This window comes from Sebastes fasciatus, chromosome 23 (assembly GCF_043250625.1).
Source record: "Sebastes fasciatus isolate fSebFas1 chromosome 23, fSebFas1.pri, whole genome shotgun sequence".
NCBI lineage: Eukaryota > Metazoa > Chordata > Actinopteri > Perciformes > Sebastidae > Sebastes > Sebastes fasciatus.
Genome location: NC_133817.1, coordinates 18,155,638 through 18,182,528, shown reverse-complemented (window position 1 = coordinate 18,182,528; position 26,891 = coordinate 18,155,638). Strand labels below are relative to the sequence as shown.

General features: G+C 41.9%; 1 protein-coding gene across 7 annotated transcripts in view; it reads left to right on the top strand.

Moving 5' to 3' along the window:
- The window catches only part of znf800b (zinc finger protein 800b), a 42,935-nt gene extending 18,196 nt beyond the window's left edge, over nt 1–24,739 (top strand). For 4 of the 7 annotated variants that reach the window (XM_074626225.1, XM_074626223.1, XM_074626224.1 and 1 more), the window contains exons 2-12: nt 2,047–2,161; nt 5,497–5,830; nt 10,771–10,866; nt 13,402–13,545; nt 16,511–16,673; nt 16,847–17,027; nt 17,212–17,374; nt 17,785–18,149; nt 18,302–19,561; nt 20,852–20,944; nt 21,472–24,739. In XM_074626225.1, the coding sequence (XP_074482326.1) occupies nt 2,102–2,161; nt 5,497–5,830; nt 10,771–10,866; nt 13,402–13,545; nt 16,511–16,673; nt 16,847–17,027; nt 17,212–17,374; nt 17,785–18,149; nt 18,302–19,561; nt 20,852–20,944; nt 21,472–21,504 (2,892 nt within the window). In that variant the 5' untranslated portion in view covers nt 2,047–2,101 and the 3' untranslated portion in view covers nt 21,505–24,739. Of the gene's footprint in view, nt 1–2,046; nt 2,162–5,496; nt 5,831–10,770; nt 10,867–13,401; nt 13,546–16,510; nt 16,674–16,846; nt 17,028–17,211; nt 17,375–17,784; nt 18,150–18,301; nt 19,562–20,851; nt 20,968–21,471 lie in introns of all 7 variants that reach the window. The other 3 variants (XM_074626228.1, XM_074626229.1, XR_012592754.1) reach the window with 2 other exon arrangements.
- The last annotated feature ends 2,152 nt before the right edge of the window (nt 24,740–26,891 follow it).

Below are 26,891 nucleotides of genomic sequence, written 5' to 3'. Positions count from 1 at the left end.
CTAGAGGGCAGCAATGAATGTTATTTCACCATTGATGCTGTCATATAAATAAATTATAATGAAATGAAGCACACATTTGTTATTTGAAGGTTAGGCTTATCAATAGTGAATTACATTAGCTTAGTAAACGGGGGCTCATAGACTACTTTTCACTGTGAGGTTGTCCCAGGGATGTTAATTTAATGCCCAGTAGAGGATACAACAGAATGAAAAGTGGTTAAAATATCCTCCCTGACATTGGTTCTCTAATATGCCAAATATATACCAGAGTAATAAACCAGAAATATATTGATCCCAACTCCCAGTACATATTTCAGACACAGGTTATCCCCAGTAGAAGTGCTTGTGTGCTTCATATACTGTACATGTAATATATATGCATGTTGGCTACAACAGTACTTATTTGCATAGAATCACCTGTTATAGTTGTTTAATGCAGCCGTAACAGTGTTCCCAGCACTGTAAGTTCCTCTAGGAAAAGCATTATAGCCATTAGCATTAGTGTTTGTTAGGAAGGCCAGAGTACTCATTTTAATGCACGCGGGGATAGTGTGCCTCATACGGAGTAATGGTGCAGGTAACATGGGTTTAATTGTCCTGCCAGAAATATGACAAGCAGCTAAATTAGCATTATGGGAAACCATTACTGTGACCTTTTTTTAAAATATTCAGTTCTGTTTTTATATTTAGACCCAGTTTGCATCCTGGTGGTTTCTAAGCACTCCACAGCTTGTAAACATACAAAGCTGTTACAGTATGTTTACTGTGTGTTTTTCTAATGCATTATACATGCTTTCACAATAAATATCCACACAGAAATGTGTGGTGGTGTAACAGAAGTGACATTTTGTTGTTGATTCTAATGATAAATCTTGTTTGGCAGTTAATCTAATTTAATCTTTTTGAATTAAAAAGGATCTGGTTGGTACATTTGTGGATGTCAGAACACAATAGTCTAAAAACAGCAAACTAAAACATACCCACAGTAAACTATGTTTTTATTGCATTGTGGTACATAGGAATAGGCTATCATTACATGCTCACCAACCTGCGAGGACACTCACTCTTTTTGTGATGGCTTACAGATGTGGAAGATGTTTGGAAAAGTTCATTTGGGTAACATTTACAATCTGTAAAGTTCATGTTATACCATAGTCTGTGTCAAGCAGTGGTGGAAGAACTATTCAAATCATGTACTTAAGTAAAAGTAACAGTATAATACTCCATTACAAGTAAAAGTCCTGCATTCCGAACGTAAAAGTACTCACAATGCAGAGTGGCTACTGTCAGTGTTATTGAATCATTTTTATTGATGTACTAGTATGTGAGCAGTACTTTAATGTTGTAGTTGGTCAAGGTGGAGTTCATTTTAACTACTTCATATGCTTTTGGTAATAATAGATCATATTTGATGAATTGATCATTATGTTTTGTATGGTAATGCTTAGTTTGAAATGTTACTTGTAACTATAGCTCTTAAATATTTGTTTTGGGTACATTATTTCTCTCTGAAATATAGTGAAGTAGAAGTATAAAGTAGCATAAAATGGAAATACTCAAGTAAAGTACAAATACCTAAAAATGTTAAGTACAGTACTTGAGTAAATATACTTAGTTAATTCCACCACTGGTGGTAAGAGAATGAACATGTCTGTTAACATTCCCATTGCTTTTATAATCTTCAAATGTGTGGCTCCAATAATACCATATGTGGCCTAATTATTGCTTTATCCTCTTGTATTTAAATGTACCAGTGATGCAGCAGGTAGACTGTGTGTAGTTACAGTGCAGCTATGAACACACACACACAGCTCTTAGCAAAAGTTTTGTTGTTGCAGATAACAGTTAGCCATTAAGTGTAAATCCATACATAAGCAAACAGAGCAAAGATGAAACATGAGAAGTGTCTGTAATTTCTTATCTATTTTGAAAAACTAAGCTCAGGTACAGACATAAATAAGCATTTTATGTTTTAGAAGTCCATCCAGCAGCAGTTGTCTTTCATGAAGTGTATTCCTCTTGGCTCATGTGGTTGTGTTGTTGCAGGTTACAGGAGTGAGCTGGTCGTGAGCGTGTGGTGCAGCAGGTCACTCTTGGCGGCATGATGAGGGCCCAGAAGTCTACCAGGAGGAAGAACTCTCACTGCCTCCGCAGACTCGAGGTACTGGAAATTTGAATGTTATTGTCCAGTTTCACTCCCTTCACTGTCACATTATGGAAAACACACTTCCTTTATGTTGATACCTAACTGGACCCCCACCTGTGTCATTTGAACAGCATATTGTACTCTCTGTGTGTCAGTGGAGATAAACTCTAATTTGATGCTCTGCTGATGAGTGTACAGTATATCCCACTTTACACATGTCAAATTATTAAATATGCTCCATCTGAATGCCTCTATCCTTGTTTACCAGACACTGTGCTAGCTATTAGCATATGAAACCACCAATTTGTAACCAGCACTTTACACTTTATTCACAATATGTGCTCAGAAGAACATGTAACCATTTTCCTGGATAAGGATTAAACTCATCCTGGCTTAATGAAATTATCTCCATTGAGCTTCGTTTTAGTTTGGAACTAAGCTGTGTCTCAATTCGGATAACTTGCGTAGTGCATGAATTTTCGACGGAGTAGCGTAATCTCAAATCGCACACAGAACTAACCGGAAGCTCGGTAGATCAGCTGCTGCGGACATTACGCCGTATCGGCAGTAATTCAATTCAGACTGATAAATCATCCCAATAATGGCATATATACGACTACAGTATAGTGGTACTAAGGTGAAAAAAACACATATACAACTTAAATTTGTATAGTTCGGTGATCGCCGTCTCAATCGCAACCAATGCAGCCTCATCCTCCGCCATTTTCACAAGTTTGAAATAAGTTGAGGACCCCTCCCCTTCCGCTACGTAGCACAGATGACGACCGCTGGGGGTGAGAAGTGTCCAGTGTTCCACACTCAACTTTTTGACCGTTTTGAGTACAACATCCGGGTACTTCGAGTGCACTGCATTTTGCCATACTTCTCAGTGTGAACACACTTGGGCACTTGAAATAGCAAGTGTAAGTATGGAAGTGCGCGAATTGAGACACAGCCCTCATCCTGTTAGACCAGACCTATCCCTGTCTTTGTTCTGGAAACCATCACTGTATGCAAATACTTTTGTTTCTTTGTTTATTCATGTCTAACCCTTTTTGTTGTGCTCAGGGAAATTACCTTATGCTCTCTTTATGCCACAGCCTTCACCTGCATGAGGTACAGAGCAGTTTGTGCTCAATCACCAGGCAACAAAATCAAAGTCACTGTATTGAGATGCATTCACATATTCTAGGAGGCACCTCAGAAACAGTACTTGCTCATTTAATGCATGTATTTGTTCAGAAATTATCCATTACAGTCTGTCATGTAATATTTGTTTTGAAAGTAACGGATGAGATCATACTTTGATGTAAGGTATATGGAAAAATAATCATGTTTTTATAATCAATCATAATAATTCTAATCCACCCTGTTTAATCCAGGTTTCACCTGTCTATTTTATTCTTCGTTCCACCTCGTAGTTTTATCGAGCAGTAAATGGAAATTAATGGCGTCCACCTACTCTAATCAGCACCCTTCTCATGCTCCATGTTCACCACTTCCAAATGAAAATAAAAAAATGAGGCATTAATAGTTGATTGATTGACTGACAGATAAATCCATATGCTAACTGAATGGTGGCACTCCCTGATGTTTCTTTTTTACATGTGCATTGTACAGTCAAGATGCTGAATTTTTCTTTTCTTGCCACAGTAATATAGAAATGTAATATCTTCATGAAATCCTTAAGAGCATGATCAACTGTTAAAAGTGTTTGTGTTCAGTGGCTGTAATGGTTTGTGTGTGTTGTGCTGCACAGATGGGTTCACTGAGCACGCGTAACATACTGTTAAGCTATTTTACGGTCACTTAATTATGCCGTGGTACGCACCGCGAGTTCGTGTCCAAGTGGCCCACTCGTCCTGTGGTGATGTGCTGTAATGTGCCTGAACGGTGGAGTCATTTATCCCTCTTCAAGGACAGCGGGGACACGAGCAGCGAGAGAGACAGACACAGAGAGAAAATGAGGATAAATTGGTGGGTGGGAGAGGAGAAAAGATTGGGGACTTGGAGAGAGAGAGGAGGTCTGGTCAAGAGACACAGCTACACACACACACAGCTACACACACACACACACTCTCGCTAAGACAGATGTATGTGCGCACACTGAAGGCTTGGTGTGGAGTCACTTATCTGCTGAAGGGTGGCTTTAGTGCGACAAGGTTAATGTCCCCCCACAAAATCTCTTGGTCCTCAGGAGACATGACAACCACACACACACACACACACACACTCTCCCACCTGCTGCGACTCCTCATTCTGCCCAACAATATGGATTTTTACAGCAAGAGGTGGCGGCTAATTTTATTTATGATGGGCACTCTGTTGGATATATGCCAGTGTTTATTTATTTATGATCAAGTTTCATTTATACGATTTATGTGTGCTTTGTGTTTAAAGTAATAGTTATTTAGGACTAGATTGCTCGTGTCTCTCTTTCTTAAAGGGATAGTTCTGGTGTTTTGAAGTGGGGTTGTATGAGGTACTTATCAATAGTTGGCGTATTACCTGCAGTAGATGACAGCCGGTGTGCTCCCAGCTTGTAGAAACAGACAGGAGTACCAGCACGGGAGCAAAGCAATACAGTGTTATGGATGGGGACGGCAGAAAACTGTATTTTAGCCACCTAAAAGAAAGGCTCACCTAAAAAAATGTATATCTGTTTAAGTGTACGCTATATTTAGAGAATATTTTCACCGCTTTATCTTGCTATCAGACAGCCCTTCCCATCTCTGACAGGGAACTGAACTGAAATTGAAACTTATCTATGCTCTCTCCAAAGCTAGCAGTCTCAGATGACAAAAACAGTATAGATACATTTCACTTTCAGTTCAGTTCGCCGTCGGAAAATATTCTAAATATAGTGTACGCTTTAACACATATATAATTTTTTTTAGGTGAGCTTTTCTTTTAGGAGGCTAAAATGCATTTTTCTGCCATCCCCGGACACAGCGCTGTATTGCTTTGCTCCGGTGCCGATGCTCCTGTCTGTTTCTCCAAACCTACTATTGATAAGTACCTCATACAACCCCACTTCAAAACACCCAAACTATCCCTTTATGTATCAAATTTGAACATTTCTGACGTTGGCGCCTTCCAGTGTTAGTATGAAGAAAGTATTCACTGTGGCAGACAGCAATGTGTGCTGCTTCCCTCACTACCCATAGATTATTTGACTGAAAGCAACACATAGATTGCACCATTTTCACATATTTTTGTCTCATTATTCTACAAACAAAGACGCTATAATGACATAAAAATCATACACATAGTGGCTTATAATTTTAGGTTTGATTTGTGTCCTCCTTTTTCTATAGCTCATGTTTTCATGTCTGGTTTTGGTCCCACAGAATGCTGCTCAGACAGAGGTGGAGGAAGCAGACACCCAGCCTCCACCACAGGAGGAGCCCCGAGGAGGAGACCAGTCCTCTGATCAAGCCCAGCTCCAGACCTCTTCTTCAGCTGAGGCGCCGTCGGAGAACTTGGACCAGAAGGAAACCCCGATGGACGACGAGGAAAAGGACGACTCCGCGGCCCAGCTCCAGAGCAAGCCTCTGTGGAAGCCCATTCCCCCTCTGCTGCCTGAGTCCGACGATAGCGGCACCAGTAACACCAGGGATCAGATCTGCCAGACCGAGGAGCTGCTTCAGCAGACCGGCGCTGGCAGCTACGGTCATAACACAGGTGGGTAAAGTTTTCTTCCCACTGCACTTCCTGCTGCTTTGATTCATCCACCTTCAGGCTAAAACTGTCTGTCAGCCTCCTAGCGTAGCTTCACTGCCAGAGCATCGGAGCACGGCTGGCTGTCTGCTCCACATGAGATCAAATGATGTGTGTCCTCACAGAAGAAATGGAAACCAAAAGAGGCTCTGCAAACATTGTCAAACATTTATGAAAGTTGTATTTTAAACTTTTCATCAAGGTCCAAGGTTCAATGTTACAACACAGGTATGGGCAACGAAATGCAGTTGTAGACCCATTTTACAACATAAGAAAAACAAAACGGTGGAGGCTGGAGGATGAGTTTAAGAGTCTTGTAGCCTGAGGGAAGAAGCTGCTCTGTAGTCTGATGGTATGGCAGCGGATACTTCTGAATATTGCTCGCTAGATGGCAGCAGGGTGACTGCAAAAGTAATACTATCTCTGCCATAATTTGAGAATGCTTACCGATGTTTTTGGTGTCATTTCTGGCAAACTGTATTCTGTACAATTTGTATTCTCAAAAAAAAAAATAAGATTCCTAAAAGATATGGCTTGAATGAATGGATATATTGCTGTCTGAGGTGTAACTCATGTATCCACAGAAATTTTGATGACTCAAAATTAGGCCACACTTACCCGTCTCTCTCAGACCTAGTCCACACGTACACGTAAAAAATCTCCATCCAGATGAAAACGCAGAAACACAACTGAAGCACAGTCAAGGCCAGCGGGCAGGTTGGGACACACGCACACCAGCGACGGGGTCTGTGTCGTGGGAGTATTGCATTGGCAGTGACCTCTGTAGCGCATTCTGACGCCTCTGTTCCTCAATATAGTGGAAGAGTAACTGTACATTTATTATGTAAACATGTGAAAAGTCCTGTTGACAGGGTTATTTGGCCACATCCGCCATTCGTGGGAATATTTATGCCGCCGTTGCATGACATGTCGCATCATTAGCAACGCCTCACAAATGAGATTACGATGCACACTCTGACATTTACACGCCAAAAACTCGTCAACATTGAAAACTGAGTTTCTGAAAATTTCCACCCTGGCCGGAGTTTTACAAAAGCTCTGTTTGTAAACTAAAATGCAGTTTGGGTGTGGACAAAAAAATGCCAAAATGCATAAGAGAATCTATGTTTACAAAAAATACCTGTGTATGTGTGGACAAGGCCTCAAGTTGATCTTGTTCTGAAACAACAGGCACCCTGCACTGCCAATTTTGTATTATTGCTTCAGTTGACAGCTAATGTGTTTCATGACCCTAAAGCCACGCTAACCCATTGGTATTGGATTATAAAATGTGCTACATGGCTATTAAAGCTGCAATTATGATGATTAATGTTTACTACTGAATGCTGACATGTTTGTTTCTTTCCTTCCTTCCTTCTGGCTCGGCTACCCATGTTCCTCTCTGCTTTTCTTTCACTGTAGCATTCCTTCAAAAAACAGACGTAGATGTCTTGATTCACATGTAAATCCCGCTACTGTGAGTTCATTTCTAACAGTGCTGTTAAGGAACGCGCCACCCATAGTAAAAGGAAGCTGTTTGCGTGGTCTGACGTTTCTGATTGGTTGATCTTTGACCCTCTTGCAGAGGGGGTGGAGGGGCGTGGAGGTCGGCGGGTCGCTGACCTGCCCCGCTGGGATTATAGCAGCTTGCCTAGGAGAGGTGTTGGGGGATGGGGACGGGGGGAAAAACACATTCTGTCACACATTAATACATAATCTCCATCTCGCTCTCTGTCAAACCCGCTCACACAGTTGTCATTCACATTTCCAGCTCTCTTTCTGTCTGCGTCTTTGTGGGTGTGTCAGTCTGTCTGCTGGTCTCTTTGCTTTCTGTCTGTCTCTCACTCACCTACACACACACATGTTGCACTACTTACCCTGTAGTATGGGTGTGTGTGCTTGTGTGTGTGTGCATTCAAGCATATGTGGGGCCAACAAGGCTTTTGAACATGCAAGGTCTCCACTTCTAGTTATCTGACCAGAAGTAACTTAATCTTGGATAGAACAAAACTGCAAAAAAGAAATCTGAGACTAAAATCATTTAATATATATGTTGGCATGAATTAACAAAGCACATTGTTTTCTGACAATGGTGCATCTTGGCTGAACATAAATTGTAGTTTTCGGGCTGTTATTGAAGTACGTGCTTCAAAACAACAAACAGTGGACATTTGTCTCAGCTGGAAACATTGACAGTGTTTTGTTTGGAGCTTTGTCCTGAACGTCACTGTAACAAAATGCTCCTTTTGTTGCAGAAGAAACGATGTTCTCCCCGTCACCTTCTTTCACATCGATATAATGTGAGAAATTTGACTTACGCATTTGAGGTGATTACAGGGTCTGTGTGGTCTGCTCTTGAGGCCGTTTACCCCTCCTCTGTTTGTACGCCCATCACCATGAAACGTTAACATTGCATTGATGTAACAATTAAGTTGCTGGAATAATGAAAATGCATGAAAGCAGGTAGAATGAGAGCACTTTGACTCCCCGCAATCCATCTTAGTAGCCCATCGTGGGTCATGGAGCCGCAGTCGGCTCGCATCAATAATGCAGGAACCGTGGCCCCAATTTTTAATCTTCTATACAAAGGAAAAATAAAATTGTTTGGCACTTAAATCAATAGGTAAAAATAACACCCTGAAGGCAAATCTGTTAAATTATCTTCTGTGTTTCTCTGTTCCAAACAGAAAATGTGTTTTTGTGTTGTTTTCGAAAAGCAGTATGAGTTTGTTTCCTACGTTTTAGTCAAGATGGAAGATTTTGCATAAATCTCTGAACTAAATTGCATATATTGCACATACTTTTATTTTAGACATTTTACCTGATGCTATTATTGACAACTATGGGTTGCAGTGAGTGCAATAGTGGGATTTTTTTAGAATTTCTAGATCAATAAAGCTTACAAATGTGAAGGGTGAAATGTGATTTCCTCAGTGCCCTTACAGTATTATTGTCAGTAACTCAAACAAAGCACTTGATCCCTACCAGCATAAGGGTCGCTGTTCTCGAGTTGACCCTGCACTCCCTGGTGATTGAGGTTGAGAAAAAGCAAAACATTTTCCAATTCGCATCAATTTCCTCCTGGTCAGGTGGCTGATAAAGTGGCACTGTGTGACACCCAAGCTGAAGCGTCAGATGCTGCGCTAGCTGGCTCTGAACACAGTTGGACGAAGCACCAGAAAATTTGTCATCGGCATGCCTCGGCCCCCCATTGCATGTCTGCCAACACTCCCACTTGAGCTGTATTTAATGATGTACTGAAATTATAAGGAAAAGACAGATGACCTGCTTTCTCATAGTCACCCTTGAGTGTGTGTGACTATGTGGCCTTGTTCAGACTGACAGCTCAAATCCGTTTTTTTTGGCATATCCAGATCAGGCAGCAACCTCTGGGTCTGAAAAGTGAAACCAATGCAGAAGTGCCTTAAACTTGCATTCTTTCTAATAGCCAGCAGGGGGTGACTCCTCTGGTTGCAAAAAGAAGTCTGATTGTATAGAAGTCTATGAGAAAATGAGCCTACTTCTCACTTGATTTATTACCTCAGTAAACATTGTAAACATGAGTTTATGGTCTCAATCGCTAGTTTCAAGTCTTCTTCAATACAGCATGATGTTCATTTAGTAAATTATGGTCCCATTTAGAGTAAAATAGACCATAAAGCAGGGGATGCTTTAGGACGGGGCTACCTTGTGATTGACAGGTCGCTACCACAACGTTGTCTTACAACTTTAACCCTTTAACAGTTTGTTTTCAGTTTTTTAAAGTTAGTTTTAACCTTTTTGGTCGCCTGAAAACATCTTATTCAGCATTCGGTTGTACTACTGGTTGCAAAAAAACCAAGATGGCAACGGTCAAATTGCCAAACTCGAGGCTTCAAAATGGCAGTCCACAAACCAATGGGTGACGTCACGGTGACAACGTCCACTTCTTATAAACAGTCTGTGATCCAGATTGATTTAAGAAAGTCTGGACAGCAAAAAAAACAAATGAAAAACAATTTTTGGAGGTGGTTTGAAATGTGATTCCAATTGGATTTTTACAGAGATTGGATTTTTCAGTCTGGATGTTCTGGCCGCTCAAATTAAATTTCAAAGTGTGGAAGTGCTTCGCAGAATCCATGTTGCTACTAGCAGAACGCTATGGAGAACAACAGTCCGTGGACAGATGCCGAAATAAATTTTCTGCTTTTTAAAAAAAAAATGTAAACACATTTTATTGGCGGAGATGTATAATATGGTATACAAGATTCAAAGGTACAATATTTCCATTTTTTTTTATTTAACAAATCACAATGGAAAAGAGAAAACACAGAAAAAAATAAAATTGAAAAGCAACATGCTTTCACTTTCTGCTGCTTCCCCCTCGCAATGTTTACCAGCCTCCTCCGTCGCACCAGACAAACTCAGCGACGGAGGAGTTCTGCGGTGCGACTTGACAGCGTGATTGTTTCAAGGACGAATGCTTCCGCTTTGGAAAGCTGCGTCACCAGCGTAGCTACGTAGTTTCTGACGCCTACGTCGTTACCACAGCAGCCCATGCACATGGGTTGGTGATGTCTTCTTGACACAAATCAAAATCTGATCACAAATAACAGTGCGGACAGTCTGTCTTAAAGATTTGCCTGCAGTCTGAACGTAGCCTATTTGTGTGTCTGTATGTATCTGTTGTTTGTGTGTGTGTTAAGGTAATGCCATCAGAGTGAATCACTGTCTCAGACAGACCTCATTGTGTGACTGTGATTGTGTGTACCCTTCAAGCACACTGCAATATACTTTGTGTCTTACCAGGCCCCCTGAATTCCCAGGTGATGGTCTATTTCTCCAACACTGTCATACTGTGATGCAATTATATGCTGGCTTTGATAAAATGCTATCTCTCTCTCTCTCTCTTTCTTGTTCTCCAGGTCTCTGTGCGGAGCCCGGCGATCCTCCTCTGCTCCAGCAGCCTCTGCAGACCTCCAAATCTGGGATTCAGCAGATAATTGAATGCTTCCGTTCAGGTTTGTGTCTGTGCGTTTTCTTATTATCCTATTCATTTTTTTTATTTAGTATTATTCATGATGCAGGCACCGCGTAGTGTTTTTCCTGATAACGGCAATGACACTGACTGCATCTTTATCCCTTGCAATATTAAAAACTGAACCACCAAGAAAATGAAAAAGAAGAAGAGTGTACAAGAATGTATTTGATGTAGACCAATTTTGAATAGAAATATCACTTTAGCGCTTCCTCGAGCGGATTCACAATGAAAGCTTTCCAGTGGTTGGAAGCATTTCATTTAAAAAACGGTAGCAGGAAGTACTTGCTTTGCATTAACAGTACCTTAATACAGCAGCTCCAATTCCTGTGTCATACAAGAGCTATCGAAGTATGCAAGCACAACATAGCTTTTTTAAAACAGCTGCTTTTTTCTTTGTCTCTTGTTGCTGAGCCGGCCGTGTTGACTTCAGCGCGACAACCAAAGCTCCTTCAAGGGTTGAGACTGTCACTGGTTGCCACTGCTCCCAGGCGGGACCATAATATCGCGGGTCAGCGTGGTTATTACCCGCTGCTGTTGTGGTCCACAATCATGCACACACCACGGCTGCTTCCTTACTGAGCCAGTGGCAAAAGAGCAAAAGATGCCAAGGACACACAATTCTGAAAGAGGGGAAAAAAGACACGTGAGAGGACACAATACATGTTTTGTGTATGTGTGTTGCACATATACTGACATCTGTGTGAGTCACCCTAACAGTGTTTACTCTGAAACGTGTGCGTATATACAATACATGCTGCTACTACAGAGGAGTTTGTCTTTTTTGTGTTCAAACATGAGTCAGATACCCAACAAAGCACTGCGTACTACCAAATGATCAAATTGAGTTGAAATTGAACATATGAGTCAGCATGCTGACGTCAATGGCGGACAAAGTGCAGGTGATGACAGCACTGACGCAGGAGTAGCACTTCACACGAGGGCAATCATCATCAGAGTCCTTTAAAATGTTAGTGAGAGAGGTGGAGGTAAATTTACCTCACAGGCATTTTATACAGACTGGAATTTAACGGCTTCTTTTCTCTGTTTAAAGAAATGTCACCCCCCAAAATGATAATTTGTATATCAATTACTCACCGTGTGTTACCTTGAATTGGTGAAGAAAACTTTGTTTTTCTCACATGCCTCCATGGTGAATGGAGAATCGAAAAACAGAGAAAATTCTTAATGAATCAAAGTAAATGGGGGGCCGCGTTTAACAACAGCAAAACTATATCAAAACAACCGTTAACAAACTCTCACACAACTTGCGTAGTACAATCCAAGTCTCATTTATCCAGTCGTATGTTCACTATTTCCCAAACACTTCCGCTTAAACGTTACTCGCAAGGGTGAGTAGCGCGCCTGCGCAATTGCGGGACTGTTTATACAGAAGTATAGTGCTAAGAAATAGCAAAGTTTTTAGCTAAGTCAAGTCAAACTTTATTTGTATAGCACATATAAAAACAACCGCAGTTGCCCAAAGTGCTGCACAGGGATTAAATACAAATTGATACAAAGCAAACAACAATAGGAACAAAGGAAAACAATATAAACATAATATGCACATGATAATAGTACAAGAATTTAGTGAAGATGCATATTTTTGGGAAGTAGTGAGCATACGACTGGATAAGTGAGACTTGGATTATACTGCTCGAGTTGTGTGAGAGTTTGCAAACAGATGATTTGATATAGTTTTGCCGTTGTTAAACGCGGCCCCATTTACTTCAATTCATCAAGAATTATCTCCATTTTTGTCGTTCATCGTGGAGGCATGCGAGAAAAACAACGTTTCAAGAATTCAAGGTAACACTGGGTGAGTAATTGATATACAAAATGATCATTTTGTGGGTGAAGCATCGCTTGTTTTCCAGTTTTCTCAGCAGTGTTGATGATATGAGACAGTTATTTTTTCCATATTTGAGCTGTTTCAGCAAGATATTACCACTTAAAGCGGATCTATTATGCTTATTTTGGCCCACTCTGTAGGGATTGGTCAACCAAACCAAACTCTTCGGACTCCGCTCCGCTCTAACCAGCTTTGTTTAAGGGCCAAACTTGCCGCAAGGCAGTTATTATGCAAATTTGTTACTTGGTGACATCACCACGTTACGGAAAAAAAGGCGGGACTTCAAGCAAGGTTTCTCAGGCAGTTCGGGAGCATTGTTTCTGTGGGGGAGAGTAACTCCCTTTGGCGTGGACTTTGTAACTTTGCAGACCTTTAACATGCACAAAAATGTATAACACACTTAAGGAAAGGGAAAAAGCACAGAAGCATAATAGGTCCTCTTTAAACATTCCGGTGTATTGGAACAAACCTTGTTTTTTACAAGGTGCAGTGTAATTTATCAGCCTGAAACTTGGCGCGACACCAGTATACAACATTGCAGACTCCTTTCTAACAACTACAAGACTAGAAATATAAATTGATTTAGTTTTCTTTGCAGTTAATTGTACAGTATTCTGTATGTACATGTCTTATAATTCTCCCTCCTGCTTTTCTTTTGTCTCGCAGGCACCAGCCAGCTGAAGCAAATGCTGCTGAGGGAGGTGGACACCATCTTTGAGTGTAAAATATGTCGCAGTCTGTTCAGAGGCCTGCCCAACCTCATCACACACAAAGAGTACTACTGCCTCTCGCGGCTGCCTGAACCCGACGGTTAGTGAAACGACGCACATCAGCATGCAGACACTCACACACAACACATCTAGAATACTTACACATAGTCGTTTATAAACTTCTCTGAAAAAAATCGAAGCACAAAAGAACATAAAAGATAAAATGATTATAAAATCAATAGGCAGAATAGGTGAAACACAGTCTCCAAGAGCCAAGGCCAGAACTTTAGTGCGTGCTGAGGACATGCAAATGCAAATAGAGACTCCCTGAACAAGGCAGGGATCAAACTGACTTGAGGTCCCATGCACACCTAGTTTAGTTAGCACACACACAAAGCTATGCACAGAATCATTGATTACTTTAACATCTCCTTAGGCGTCTCCACATTTTACTTTCATATTCAGTCACTCCAAGGTTTCTTCTCTCTCTTCCACGCCATCTGTCTCCTACTCATTATTCTCCTCTTATCTCCTCTGTCTGCACACAGTGCTCTTTCATTCCCTCGCACACAGAAACTCACATGTAACATGTTCAATCCATCAATCAGTTTCGTCTCTCTCCTCGCTCTCTCATATCACTAAGGAAATTGACTTTGATCTGGCAGCATTTGTGTTTTATCTACTTCTCATTAGCCACAGTATGTGTCCACGTCTCTATTGCTTTGCTGCTTAGAAGTGGCGCGAGACTCAGGGAAACGATGAAGCCGAGGACACTCTTCAAGTAATTTCAGTGCTATAATTCAACTCTCCTCTCCTCCTAAAGGAGAAATCAGTCTCAACACAAACGGTCAATTATATTTTGCACCGTTTTATCCACGGTAATGATTGTTGTTGTTTCATCACAATCTTCTTTCTTGTGGTCTTAATCAAGTTGTTCCTCGGCTTAATTTTTCTCAATCAACACAGGAGTCCATTACCAGTGGCTGAAAGTGTATTGTATCGTTATTTTGATAAATGACTTAATTGGTGTCTGCTTTCCACCATTGAGACGCTGGGCATTAATTGTGTGGTCTACTGGATAAACAAGATGTTTTTTATCTTGGAAAACACTCAATTTTCCACCACCCAGCCCTGACAGTGGACCTATACAGTCTCCGGAGATGATTTGTGGTCTGTTTTTAAAGTGCCTAAAAATTCAATTCCTCTCTTTCCATCCTGTCTTTATCTGCTGTTGTAAAGAATGGCATGAAATAAACTTGCACATTTACCAAAGGAGGAATATCCACATAAAGGAGGCTTTAGAGAGGCACAAATAATTGCATTCACTCTAAAAGAAAGCACTGTCTGTGGGGATAAGAGTATGTGCCAAACCAAAAGTGCACAAACAGAAAATGTTTTGTAGCCCTCATCTGCTCAGCACATAAATGGAGTCACACAAAAAAACACATTCACATATTGCCGCCTTTGTGGGCATTTTAAATGTGTTCGGTAACACAGAAGAGAACAGAAGAGAAGAGGTGGCCGGCACCGGTGAGATGATGTTGTCTTTTTATGTGATGCTCAATTTGCCACAAGAAGTAGGCAGGTTGGGGTTCAGTGTCTTTTGCTCAAAGACTATTCGAGAAGACACACGGGCTGCTGATGCACACACTTTGGCTTTTAAGAGTTAATGGGATGATTTTGCTAACCATCAGGCCAAACTGTGTGTCAGATGATGATTTCACAGCTAAATGAATGTTCAGACATTCCACCAATAAAAAATCGTACCATTTTGGGTTCATTATCTACTCCCAGGGGTGAGGGAAAATATCAATACAGCATAGTATCGTGATATTTTGCTATTCTGTCTTTTGAAGGCTGTAACAGGCTCAGTCTTAAAACCAGAGTGAAGATACTGGTATCATATGAAACTACAAAACCTAAGAAATCCATTGGTACCAACCAGCTAAATAATGCTCCAAAGTTTGGCTAAATTTTGGCAAGGAAAAACTGGCACAGCCATTTTCAAAGGGGTCCCTTGACCTCTGACCTCCAGATATGTGAATGAGAACTCTGAGATGAACAGAGTGAAAACTGTATCTTATTAGATAAGACAGATGTTGACAAACTGCATGAATTGCAATTGAAAAAGGGTAATATATCGCAATATATGACAATATATCTTATAGCAATACTCAGCATATCACAAAATGTTTAAAATCGCAATATTATCGTACCGTGATAATATCGTATCGTGGGGCCTCTGGTGATTCCCACCCCTACCTACTAAAACTGCCTAATATCAAGACTAAATGTACCTTTTTAAAAGGTGCTATCAGTAAAACGTGGCTCCATAGTAACATCAAGAGGAAGTAATGGGAAACTAAAACCAGCTTGTGTCCTCTTCCACAAAGCTAAAGTTACCATTTTTCACATTCAGATATGCTTTCTTCATTCCCGTATAAACTGTCAAACAGCTAAAAAGAAGAGGAGCAATTTGCTGAATGTTTGTAAAATGCCAATGCTGTGGCAAGCTCACACCTGTTATATTTCATCAGCAAAAACACATTAGCTTAATGTTGCTAATATTAGCTACATCACATATTGCCTGTCTGTAAAGGGGAGACTCGTGGGTACCCATAGAACCCATTTTCATTCACATATCTTGAGAGGTAAAGGGACCCTTTTGAAAATGGCCATGATAGTTTTTCCTCACCAAAACTTACCGTAAGTTTGGAGCGTTATTTAGCCTCCTTCGCGACAAGCTAGTGTGACATGGTTGGTACCAACGAATTCTTTAGGTTTTCTAGCTTCATATGATACCATGATATCTTCAATCTAGCTTTAAAGTTGAGCCCGCTACATTCTAAAAATCGCAAGCTGCGTTAATGCGTTAAAGAAATTAGTGCCGATAAAATGAATTTGTGTTAACGAGTTATTATCGCGTTAACTTGGTATCGGTCAAGAACTCTTATAGTAGTTTTGCACAAAAAGTCAAAATAATATTGCTGATAATTAGGACTAAACCTAATTTTTGCTAGTTACTCTAATGTTTATTTATTGTTTGGATTGTTTATCATTTCTAGGTTCATCGGGTGAAGCAGCCATGAAGGATTTATTGGACGCCATATATCCCAGAAACCCAGACTATGTGGTCCGATTGGAGCCCATTGAGACCACCTCCAAGGCCGTGTTCCAGTACCTCACCACAGAGGAGGAGCTGGCTAGATATCCATCGCCCATAGCCAGGTAGGTGGTCTGCTGATGGATTAAAATGTATTGTAACTACACGCTTCATCTACACAAATCCAGTTTGTGCCATGCGGTCTCTATAGACTTTACTTCTTGTCACCTAAGAGAGGATTTTAGGCTACTGCCAGCCTTCCCTTGTCTCTGACTGTTTGTCTCAACGTCCTTCACAGTGCCAGAGAGAGTCCGGTAGCATGGGAAGGAGAATCAGTGGAGGGCGCGGACACCAACCAGCCGAGCCAGCCAGAGAGCCACGGCAGCCCGGGACACAATCCGGGAACGAGGAGATGGGAGGCCGAGGAGGAGGCTAAAGAGGAGCAGCCGCCGCCTGAAGACGAGGGCTCCACCAGCGGGGTAGGTGACTGAACACGTCAGGAAGTGCTCAGAGTGAATGTGCAACGGAAGTCAGTGCACGTACATCTTTTAACTGAGAGATAAATGTCAATGCTGAGGCGTGTTGCATTCTCGCGTGCTGAATGATGATCTAATTTTCCACACAGTCAGTCAATCTCTCTCTTCTTTGTTCTCTCCCATCCAGGTGGAGGATGTGACAATCTCCTGTTGTCTGTGCGGTCAGGACTTTAACTCGCGCCGCAGCATCAGACGTCACTGCCGCAAAATGCACCAGACCAAACTGGAAGAGCTCCGAAAGTTCACAGAGACTCGTACGGTTCCCACAAGCCTCCTCTCTATGGTGAAAGGTAAGGGTTTATACCAGTGGTGGAATGTAACTAAGTACTTATTAAACGTATTTTAACATTTAGGCACAACACGTAATGGTCATGCTGATGGTTTTTCTTGCTTCAGCTGAATAGTTATTGTAGATTTTTCAAGACAATCAGCCTGAAATAATCTAAAACAAAATTTGTCAGTACTTTGTTTTGTGCATGCACATTGGATGTGGAGGTATTGCAAATTGTGGTCATGTACAAGTGAAGATAATTATTTTTGTTTAGCATATAAATAAATCAAGACTGCACATTTCTAAAGTGTTCAATATTCATTTCTGGGGGAAAAGATATTTCGCTGAGGTTTAGTCTTGGGATCAGCTCCATAGAGGTGTTTTCAAAGGTAACCTATGAAATAATAATTCTTGTTGTTGTTGCTGAAGGGCGGCCAAAGACTCTCAGCACACCTACTGGAAAATCCTGCCCAGTGTGCCTCAAAACCTTCGCCACCAAAGCCAACGTACGCCGTCATTTCGACGAGGTGCATCGCGGCCTACGGAGGGACACCATCACGCCCAGCATCGCCTCGCGGCCCGGCCAGCCCTTCTCTCTGGAGGTCACGCCCCCCAGGAAGAGCAACAGCGCCTCTCCGACACGGGGCAACAACTCCAAGACCACCCCCGTGAACTCTAAAACAACGCCTTCGAACCAAAACCAGCCCAAACCTCAGAGTCCTCCCCCGGCCTCTCCGCAGGCGGCCCCGGCCTCGGCTCGGTGCACGCTCTGCAAGAGGAACTACAGCTCTCAGGTTTGTTTGTTGTCCTACCGGCAGCTTCAAGCTTTTCTAGTTTTTGGTGTCTTAAAAGTCTCAAAAGCTACACTCAAGTTGATCTTGTGGTACTTTATTATTTGGAATAATCATGTTGAAGATGTATCAAATGATTTTTCTGTGTATTTCAGCTCATGTTGAAGAGACACATGCGTATTGTCCACAAAATATACAGCACCAAAAGTAACCGGTCTGCAACCACGGCAGCCACGGCAACCACGGCAGCCACGGCAACCCCGGCAACCCCGGCAACCCCGGCAACCACTGCAACCACAGCAACCCCCTCTACTCCGACAGCCACTCCTACCAGTAGCAGCGCTAACTTAGGCCCAAGCAACAATGTCCGAGTGAAGGAGGAAGTAGCAGATCCTTCCGATGAAGACGAGGAGGAGGAGGATATTGACAGCAGTCCGGCCCCGTCTCCTAGCGACAGCACTGGGTCAGCTAAAGGTGTCCCTGTGGCACCCAACGCCATGAAGGTGAAGGAAGAGGAGGCCCCGTCGAGCCCAAAGATGACGCCGTCCTTACCTTCGTCATCCTCGCGCGGTGGCAACACGTGCAGCGGGGGCGTGCTCGCCAAAGCGACCAAACTGTCGGTGGGTTTCGACTTCAAGCAGCTCTTCTGCAAGCTGTGCAAGCGGCAGTTCAGCTCACGTCAGAACTTAACAAAGCACATCGAGCTGCACACGGACGGCAACGACATCTTCATCAAGTTCTACCGCTGCCCCCTCTGTCGCTACGAGTCGCGTCGCAAACGCGACGTCCTGCGTCACGTGACCGTGGTCCACAAGAAGTCGTCCTCATACCTCGGCAAGATCATGCCCAAACTGGAGAACAGGGCGGTGAAGAGGCTGGCCGAGGTCGTCCTCAGCAGCCCGACCCCCACCAAGAGGACGAGCGCAGGCATCAAAGAGGAAGTGAACGGACGTCCCGCTTCTTCATCGCCGTCCCCCTCTCCTTCACCGCCTGTCACTCGCAAGCAAGAAGCTGCCCCAACCACCTCATCAGCTTCCTCCTCCGCTTCTTCCTCTTCCTCCTCCTCCGCCCCGCCTCCTGCACCCGTCACTCGGAAACAGCAGGAGGTCTCAACGCCAGCGTTCATTCCGTCCCCTCCCGTCACCCGCAAGCAGGAGAGACAGCAGGCTCGTCCCATCAGCCCCCCACTGACCCGCCGCAGTGAAAAACAGACACACCTACGTAACTCCTCCTCCTCCTCCTCCACCACCACCACCACCACCGCCTCACCCAGCATCCAAACGCCACACACCCGACGGCACGACGCCCAGTCAGAGAGCTGCGGCACGGGGTCGTCGTCCTCCACCGAAGTCAGAGTTACCAAGAACTTCTCCCTGCACGCCTGTGACCAGTGTGGACGGGCCTTTGCCAAGAAGGTACTGACTTTTTAAATACTGACATAAATCTCTCCTCTTTGGAAGAACCTCAAAACTTAAAAAGAACAAAAATAGAGCACCGTAGTGGAATGATCCATTGCGTCAATTCCAGTCTAACGGGTCATTGTCAGGGCACACAGTGTGGTGAATAAAATGATTATCACCACGTGGTAGGCCCTCATAAAGATTCTATATGAAGCATTGGGGTCTTGATTTTAACTTGGACTTAAAAAATTCTCAGTTTCCAGCTCCACAAATGTGAGGATCTGTTGTTTGTCTCTTCTTTATATATATTGTAAATTAAACATCTGTAGGTTTTGGACTGTTGGTCAGATGTAACACGACATTTAAAGATGCCTGGGGAATTTCAGAGGGTCATTTTTCACTTTTTTCTGATGTTGTAAAGTAGAGCTGCAACGATTACTCAATTAGTTGTAAGCTATTAAATTAATTGCCAACTATTTTGATAATTGATTAATAGGTCTGAGTCATTCTCTGATTCCAGCTTCTTAAATGTGAATATTTTCTGGTTTCTTTACTCTTCTATGACAGTAAACTGAATATCTTTGACTTGTGGACAAAACAAGACATTTGAGGATGTCATCTTGGGCTTTGGGAAACACTGATCGACATTTTTCACCATTCTCTGATATTTTATAGACCAGACAACTAATCGATTAGGCAAGAAAATAATTGACAGTGAAAGTAATTTAACTTGAATCAGAGTGCTTTGAATTTTTTGAGAACTGGTCACGATTAATCGATTATGTCGTAGGTTGATCGACAGAAAATCAACTATTTTGATAACTGAAGACTTGTTTAAAAGTAATTTTTCAAGCAAAAACAAAAAAAGTTGTGAGGTTGTGGTGTTTGTCTCCGCTTTGTATGTATTGTTAATTAAACACCCGCTGGTTTTGGACTGTTGGTCAGATGAAAAAAAGACATTTAAAGACGCCTTTGGAATTTAGAGGGACATTTTTCCCTCTTTTTCTGATGCTGTAAAGGCCCAAAAATGAACTGAATAATGAAGAAAATAATCTCTTGATTAATCACCAATCAATATAATTGGTAATTGCTGCTCACATATCAAAATACGTTAGCTAAATAATGACATCCTGTATTTACACCTGAGATATTCAGGCCTTCTCATTATCTGCATTCTGCATATTGATATATTAAAGATGTCTAAACTAGTAGTTTAACTCCATGTAATGAAACTATCCTCAATATCACGTATCTGTGTGCTGTATTAGTTTATTCACTGATCTTTCCTTTAAATTGTCTCGCCAGCTCTACCTGGAGTCTCACAAGCGAAGTCATCGTAACGCGGCGGTAGCGGCAGCCAGCAGGAGGAAAGGAGTCAGCACCCGCTCCAAATCCCTGGTCTGGTGAAACACACACACACTGTAAGAACACAGAGGGTTTACCCTCCTCTTCATCGCCGTCTGCTCGTCCTCCTCTCATTTTGCTTTCTGTTTCCCTCTGAGTCGCACTGGATTTCCTCCCGTCTTGTTTTCTCTCTGCTGCTGCTGCTGCTGTTGTGTATTCAGAAACCACAAAGAGAAGCTGCTGTGTGGTGTGTACTTTGTGAATATCTATGTGTGTGAGCTGTGACAATAGAGGTGTGTGTTTATGTTTGTGCAGAAGAGCATTCCCTCGGGCAGAGATAAGAAATCATTCTGCAGGTTTTAATTGACCACCAAGCTCGTTCACCAGCTGTTTCCTCCCTCTCGCTTATTTCCCCGTGTATCACTCCGCTCATTAGAAATCTTCCTCTTTGTCTAATTGTTGCTCTTTTTTCCTCTTTCTTCCCTTCTTTTTTCTCTCTTGATCTTTCCCCTTAACTCTCTCCATTCTTCCTTTTGTTCCCCACTTTCCTCATCTCCCTTCTTCTTCTTCTTCTCTCACAGTCCGCCGGGGATAACGGACGAGCGAGCCGCTAACAATGAAGAAGCGAATCAAAACTTTTCAATTTGGGAAAAATAACGGATGGATGGAACGAGCACAAAGCGCAAGATGAAGGAAAACAAACAAAAGGAGCGCGATAGAAGTACAAAGGATTTCCACCTTTTTGCTTCAGAACCAAATATATTGTTGGAATCTGACATTCTTTTTTTTTTGTTTTTGTATAGTTTCATTATGAAGCCAGCCAGCTAGCTGGACGGTGGCGCTGCTATCCTCGGAGAGACTGTAGCGAACACAAGATTCACTACTACTGTATACAGTATAGCTGTGTTTACTTACAACAGTGTGTATATAGATCCAAAGGCAGGTGGCTGGTTTGTACTGCTTTGCTCTCGGTAGCAAAAGGATGGAGGTAGACTGTGGATGTGTGTGTGTGTGTGTGTGTGTGTGTGTGTGTGTGTGCGCGTATGTGCGTGTGTGTGTGTGTGTGTGTGTGTGTGCGTATGTGTGTGTGTGTGTGTGTGTGTGTGTGTGTGTGTGTGTGTGTGTGTGTGTGTGTGTGTGTGTGTGTGTGTGTGTGTGTGAATGATGCCGAGGGAATCAACTGGATCGAGACCTCCACAGAAAACAGACTGGAATATAATTTTTTTTTTCTTTCTTTCTTTTGAGAAAACCGAATTTGATTGGACACTTACAGTCCCACACAGATACACAAAACATGATTTGGGTCCTTGTCTGTTAGCATTTTACCACTTTTCTGTATATTCACACCTTATATAGTGTTTTTAGGGGGTTAGCAATTTGATCTATTCAACACCACTTGCTCAACATTACGACGGATCAACAAATAATACATTTCCATGACATTTTCCCACGGACGAGTGGAGCACAGTCGTGTCCTGCTATCTAACAGAGAAACCGTACCCACAGTGTTTCCACCTATAAGACCCAGAGTCACCAAGCCAACATCAGAGAACTAGCAGCGACGGAGGCCGACCGTTACGTCGCCTCACGTCGCCTGTGTTTTGGCCAAAAAGCTGCCCTCGAACACACCGCAAAGTCTACAGCCAACGGCCGACTACCACGTACGTTGTGCGCCTGCGTGAGATGAAATAACTGCACACCAGCAGGCAGCGGTAGTCTGTATTTGTCATTCAAGACCGAGGACGGCAGATATACAAGCCGTTGCTATGATACGTACATGAAACAAAGCGGCGTCTGCCGACCATTTTCACACCACTCTCACTCACCACTTGGCTTCATTCCAGATGTTCATGTCGCTGTGAAAATATCTGGAATGATCAGATGAGATGAAGATGAACAATGAGAAGAGCCTTGTGTGTTTTTCCTCTTGACTTTACTCGTTTGCTTGCTTTCGTCACTTCCGTTTCTCTTCTCGTGTACTGATTCGTTTAATTTGAACAGCCAATCAGAGTGATTTCTCTCACCGACGAGCTACACCGACGATTCAACACGCTGAATCGCCCGTAAAAGTCTCCGGCACAGGCAGACTAGAGCCGACAGTGCGGGACACACCGCAAAAACTAGTCCGACAGACGCTCACTGACGCTCAAATCTCAGACGGTCGGCTTGGTGTGTCAGGGCCTTTAGAGAGTTTAAAATGACCTTAAACTTCTCAGGTAAATGTTGCTACTGAGAAGCAAACAGATCAAAAGTACAGCTGTAATGTTCTTCATGCAGTCCATAGTCTGATTTAGTTATATGTGCTTTGTAGTGACCAAGGGTAGCTGGAGTGAATTGTTTATTAATTACAGGGTATGGTCGAAGTAAAGGAAACCCTGAAGTGTATTTTTCAGTTTTTCCTTAAAAATTCCGTGTGCTTTAAAAAAAAAATCTTCTTTCCAGAAGTCCATTGTGTTATGTTCTGGTTTTGTTTTTGTTTGACTGCATGTTAAAAAACATTTGTAAAGTTTGTTTCCTTTACTTCGACCGTGCCCTGTTTTTATCTCCATGTATTAGCCGACTTATTAGTCCCAGTGGTATCCTGGTTATAAGAGAACGGTCAGGAGGCTTGTGAACTGAGGGAGGTATGCTCTGAAATGAGGCAACCATTTAGGGAAAAGAGTAACACTTTCACTCACAGAATAATAAAAATCCCACACATGGCACTAAATATGATGATCTGAAACAATACAGTTATGATATAGCATTTTTTACAATTTCTTAATAGTTTAAATCCCATTAACTTTCTTCTAAATATGGATTATTTTTAACATAACAGCTCAGTTTGACTGTTAACTCTAAGGTGTGCTACAAAACTATCAAATTAATACCATTAATACCCCCTACACGGTAAATCACTCGCGTTAATGTGGGAAAATCTAATTTACAGTGAGCAGGAAAGATGGGACTGCGTGCATTATTAAGGAGAAATGTTTGTTTGGATGCAGACAGGTGTTACTGTAACAGCCACAACGCGTTACATATTATAAACTATCAACTGGAAGGATTTATTTTGTGTGTGTGTAATGGCACCAGCTGGGAATTTACAGTTTGTGGTGCTAATTCTGGTTTACAACGGGCCAAAACATGGGAGCTGTCAACACGGCGCGGGGAAAAAAAGAAAGCTTAAAAGTTTACATTAAACTTCATGTTCCATTAACAAAACAAAACAAAAAATCAAATTGTGAACTTTTCTTTTGTACTCAAACTTAAAAGGGGGCTGCATTTGTTTATTAATGACAGCAACAGGAACCCCGAGGTAGTCTTTGAAACACTGGGCACATGAGTTGGGAGGAGGAGTGATGTGAGGAAGACCAAATGTAGATATATGTCTTAATGTTCAAACAGAAAAAGCCATGAAATGGAACAAAAACCAGACAAAACGGAAAAAAGACCAAACTTTATTTTTATAAGTGAAAACGCTACTGGTCTGGAGAACATGTATATATGTACATCCTCCACGGATGGTATAAATAATAGTTCTAATAATAGTTGTGGTTGACCATATTGCTTCGAACATGTCCGACTACTCCGTCACTGTTTAATACTGTTTGCGTTCCACGAGGAGTTTTCTGTATCTCATTCCTTTGTGAAGGAGGTTTTTTGTTGGAATATGTCGAGACGAGAATCAAACCTCAAGAAGCTTTTTTTTTGTTTTGTTTAAAAAATCTCGTCATTTCTTTCCTCATCAGCTGTAATATGTTATTAAGCTCACCTTCTAGAGAAGAGTTAGAGAAGCCTTTTCAGATGTGACAAGAATGTTAAAACCAACCACTTAATAAATAAAAAAAAGTACTGCTTCAAACCTCACAGGGGAGTTTTGTGTTTTTCTTTTTTGTCCTCAGATATGAGTCATGCGCTTCCATCAATCATGTTTGTTTACTGCGTTTGCAGAGAGGAGGTTTCATTTGCCTTTCTCAGGAATCTACAATTTCACTTTGAGATTTGTAGTTTCCCTTCCCGCATTATTTGTTGTGCTCTAACATGTCATTTCTTTTGAAGGATTCTTTGGGTCGGTGACGTCAATGAGAGGCAATGTTTCAGTGCATATTGACCCATATATAGCGATAAGAGGGTTAAGTGGGTAGAGTGGTGGTCATCGTATCACCGCAAAGTTGGCGGTTTGATTCCCGGCTCCTGCTGTCTGCATGTCGTAGTGTCCTTGAGCGAGACACCGGACCTCGCTGCTCCTACATTGCTTAGGATGGGTTAAATGCAGAGGTCAAATCTCTTGAGGTTTGAGTCCTGTTCTCTTCTATGCATGTATATATTTGATGAATGTAATAAAGTTTTTATCAGAAGCAAATGTACAATATGCCACATATAGTTTGTATTTGATCTACAATTACTTCCTTACTTAGTCCTTGTTGCGCCTGGTGGCACATAGGGCAACGACTAAGGATCTCCACTCATCTCTGTTGTTTGCTTTCTTCTCAATGCTGTTCCAGCTGTATCCTCTCGTCTTCATCTCTCCTTCAATGGTTTGCCTCCAGGTTGTTTTGGGCCTCCCTCTTTTGCGTTTTCCCTCTGGTGTCCAACGCAATGCCACTTTTGTCATGTCATCAGATGGTTTCCTTAATACATGTCCAAGTCATCTCAATCTTCTTATCAATATTGTTTCCATGTCCAAGCACCCTGTTGTTTTGTGTAGTTCATGGTTTGTGATCTTCCTATAGGCCAGAATATCCTCATGATCTTTCTGAGTATTGTGAAAGCTGGAAAGCTTGCCTATGTCTCTTTCAGTCATTCTCCAGCACTCAGCACCATATAGAAGTACAGATAGTACACAGCTGTTGTATAACTTTATCTTGGTGTTTCTAGTTATGTGTGTCGACTTCCAGATGTTTCCAAGTCTTAGAAATGCTGTCCTTGCTTTTCCTAATCTGGCCATTTCTTTCTTTTTTTTTGATCTACAATAATGCATCATATTTTATAAACTGATCGTATGTTTTTGTAAAAGTTAATTTGTAAAGTAGCAATAACTTTAGCTGTCAGATAAAATGTAGTTTAGTAAGAAGTACATGATTTCTCTCTGAAATGTAGTGAAATAGAAGTACTAAGATTCAAGATTCAAGCCCTTTATTGTCATTGTGTCGTACAAAGAAATTAGATCGTGACAATCCCATTGGTGCTAATGAAAAGATAATACAATAAAAAAAGAGATAGTGCAATATAAATATAAAAATACAATATATATAAGTAGCATAAAGTGAAAAATCATAAAGTACAAGTACCTCCAAACTGCACTAGTACTTGAGTACATGTATTAAGTTACATTCCTTCTGTGCGTAAAAGGACACCGTACAGATCCACCTGCAATTGTCATTTTATAGGTGCCATTTTTATCTGTTGCAATTACCCAAATTTGGCCACGAGATGGCGCCATCGCTCCGCGCGCCTCCCTCCACCCTCCAGCCGCAGCGGGGAAAAAAAAAAAAAAGCACCAAATTGGACATGTTGCGCACATCTTCCACTATTGTCACATGAGAACGAGAGAGAACACCCGGGTCTGCTTCGATTGCCTGGTTTTCTCACACATCGCACAGCTTATCAAATTGTTATTACACAGCATGATGGGATGCGGTTCATTTATTTAATTCCATTCACCACAAAGAGCCACGGCTGGTTTTACAAGGTGGAGATCAATGGATCAATGGATCAATGGTTTGCAGTAAAAAAAAATAAAAATGGATTGAAGTTGAGGCAATTAAAGAGTGTGTTGCACCGCCTGTGTGAGCATATTTCTGATGACTTATTAATGTGTTCAAAATAAGCAAAAGCCCTCCTCCCCATTGTGGAAACTATCGATCCGATTGATTGGTAATAAACTTGATTGAATGTGTGGACTCTGCTGGACGACAGCGTGCGGCGCGCAATTAGGAGATGATTTGGTGCGTAAAAGCAGCCAAAGATACAGATGTTTCCATCAGAGAGAAAGAGAGAGAGAGAGAGAGAGAGTGGG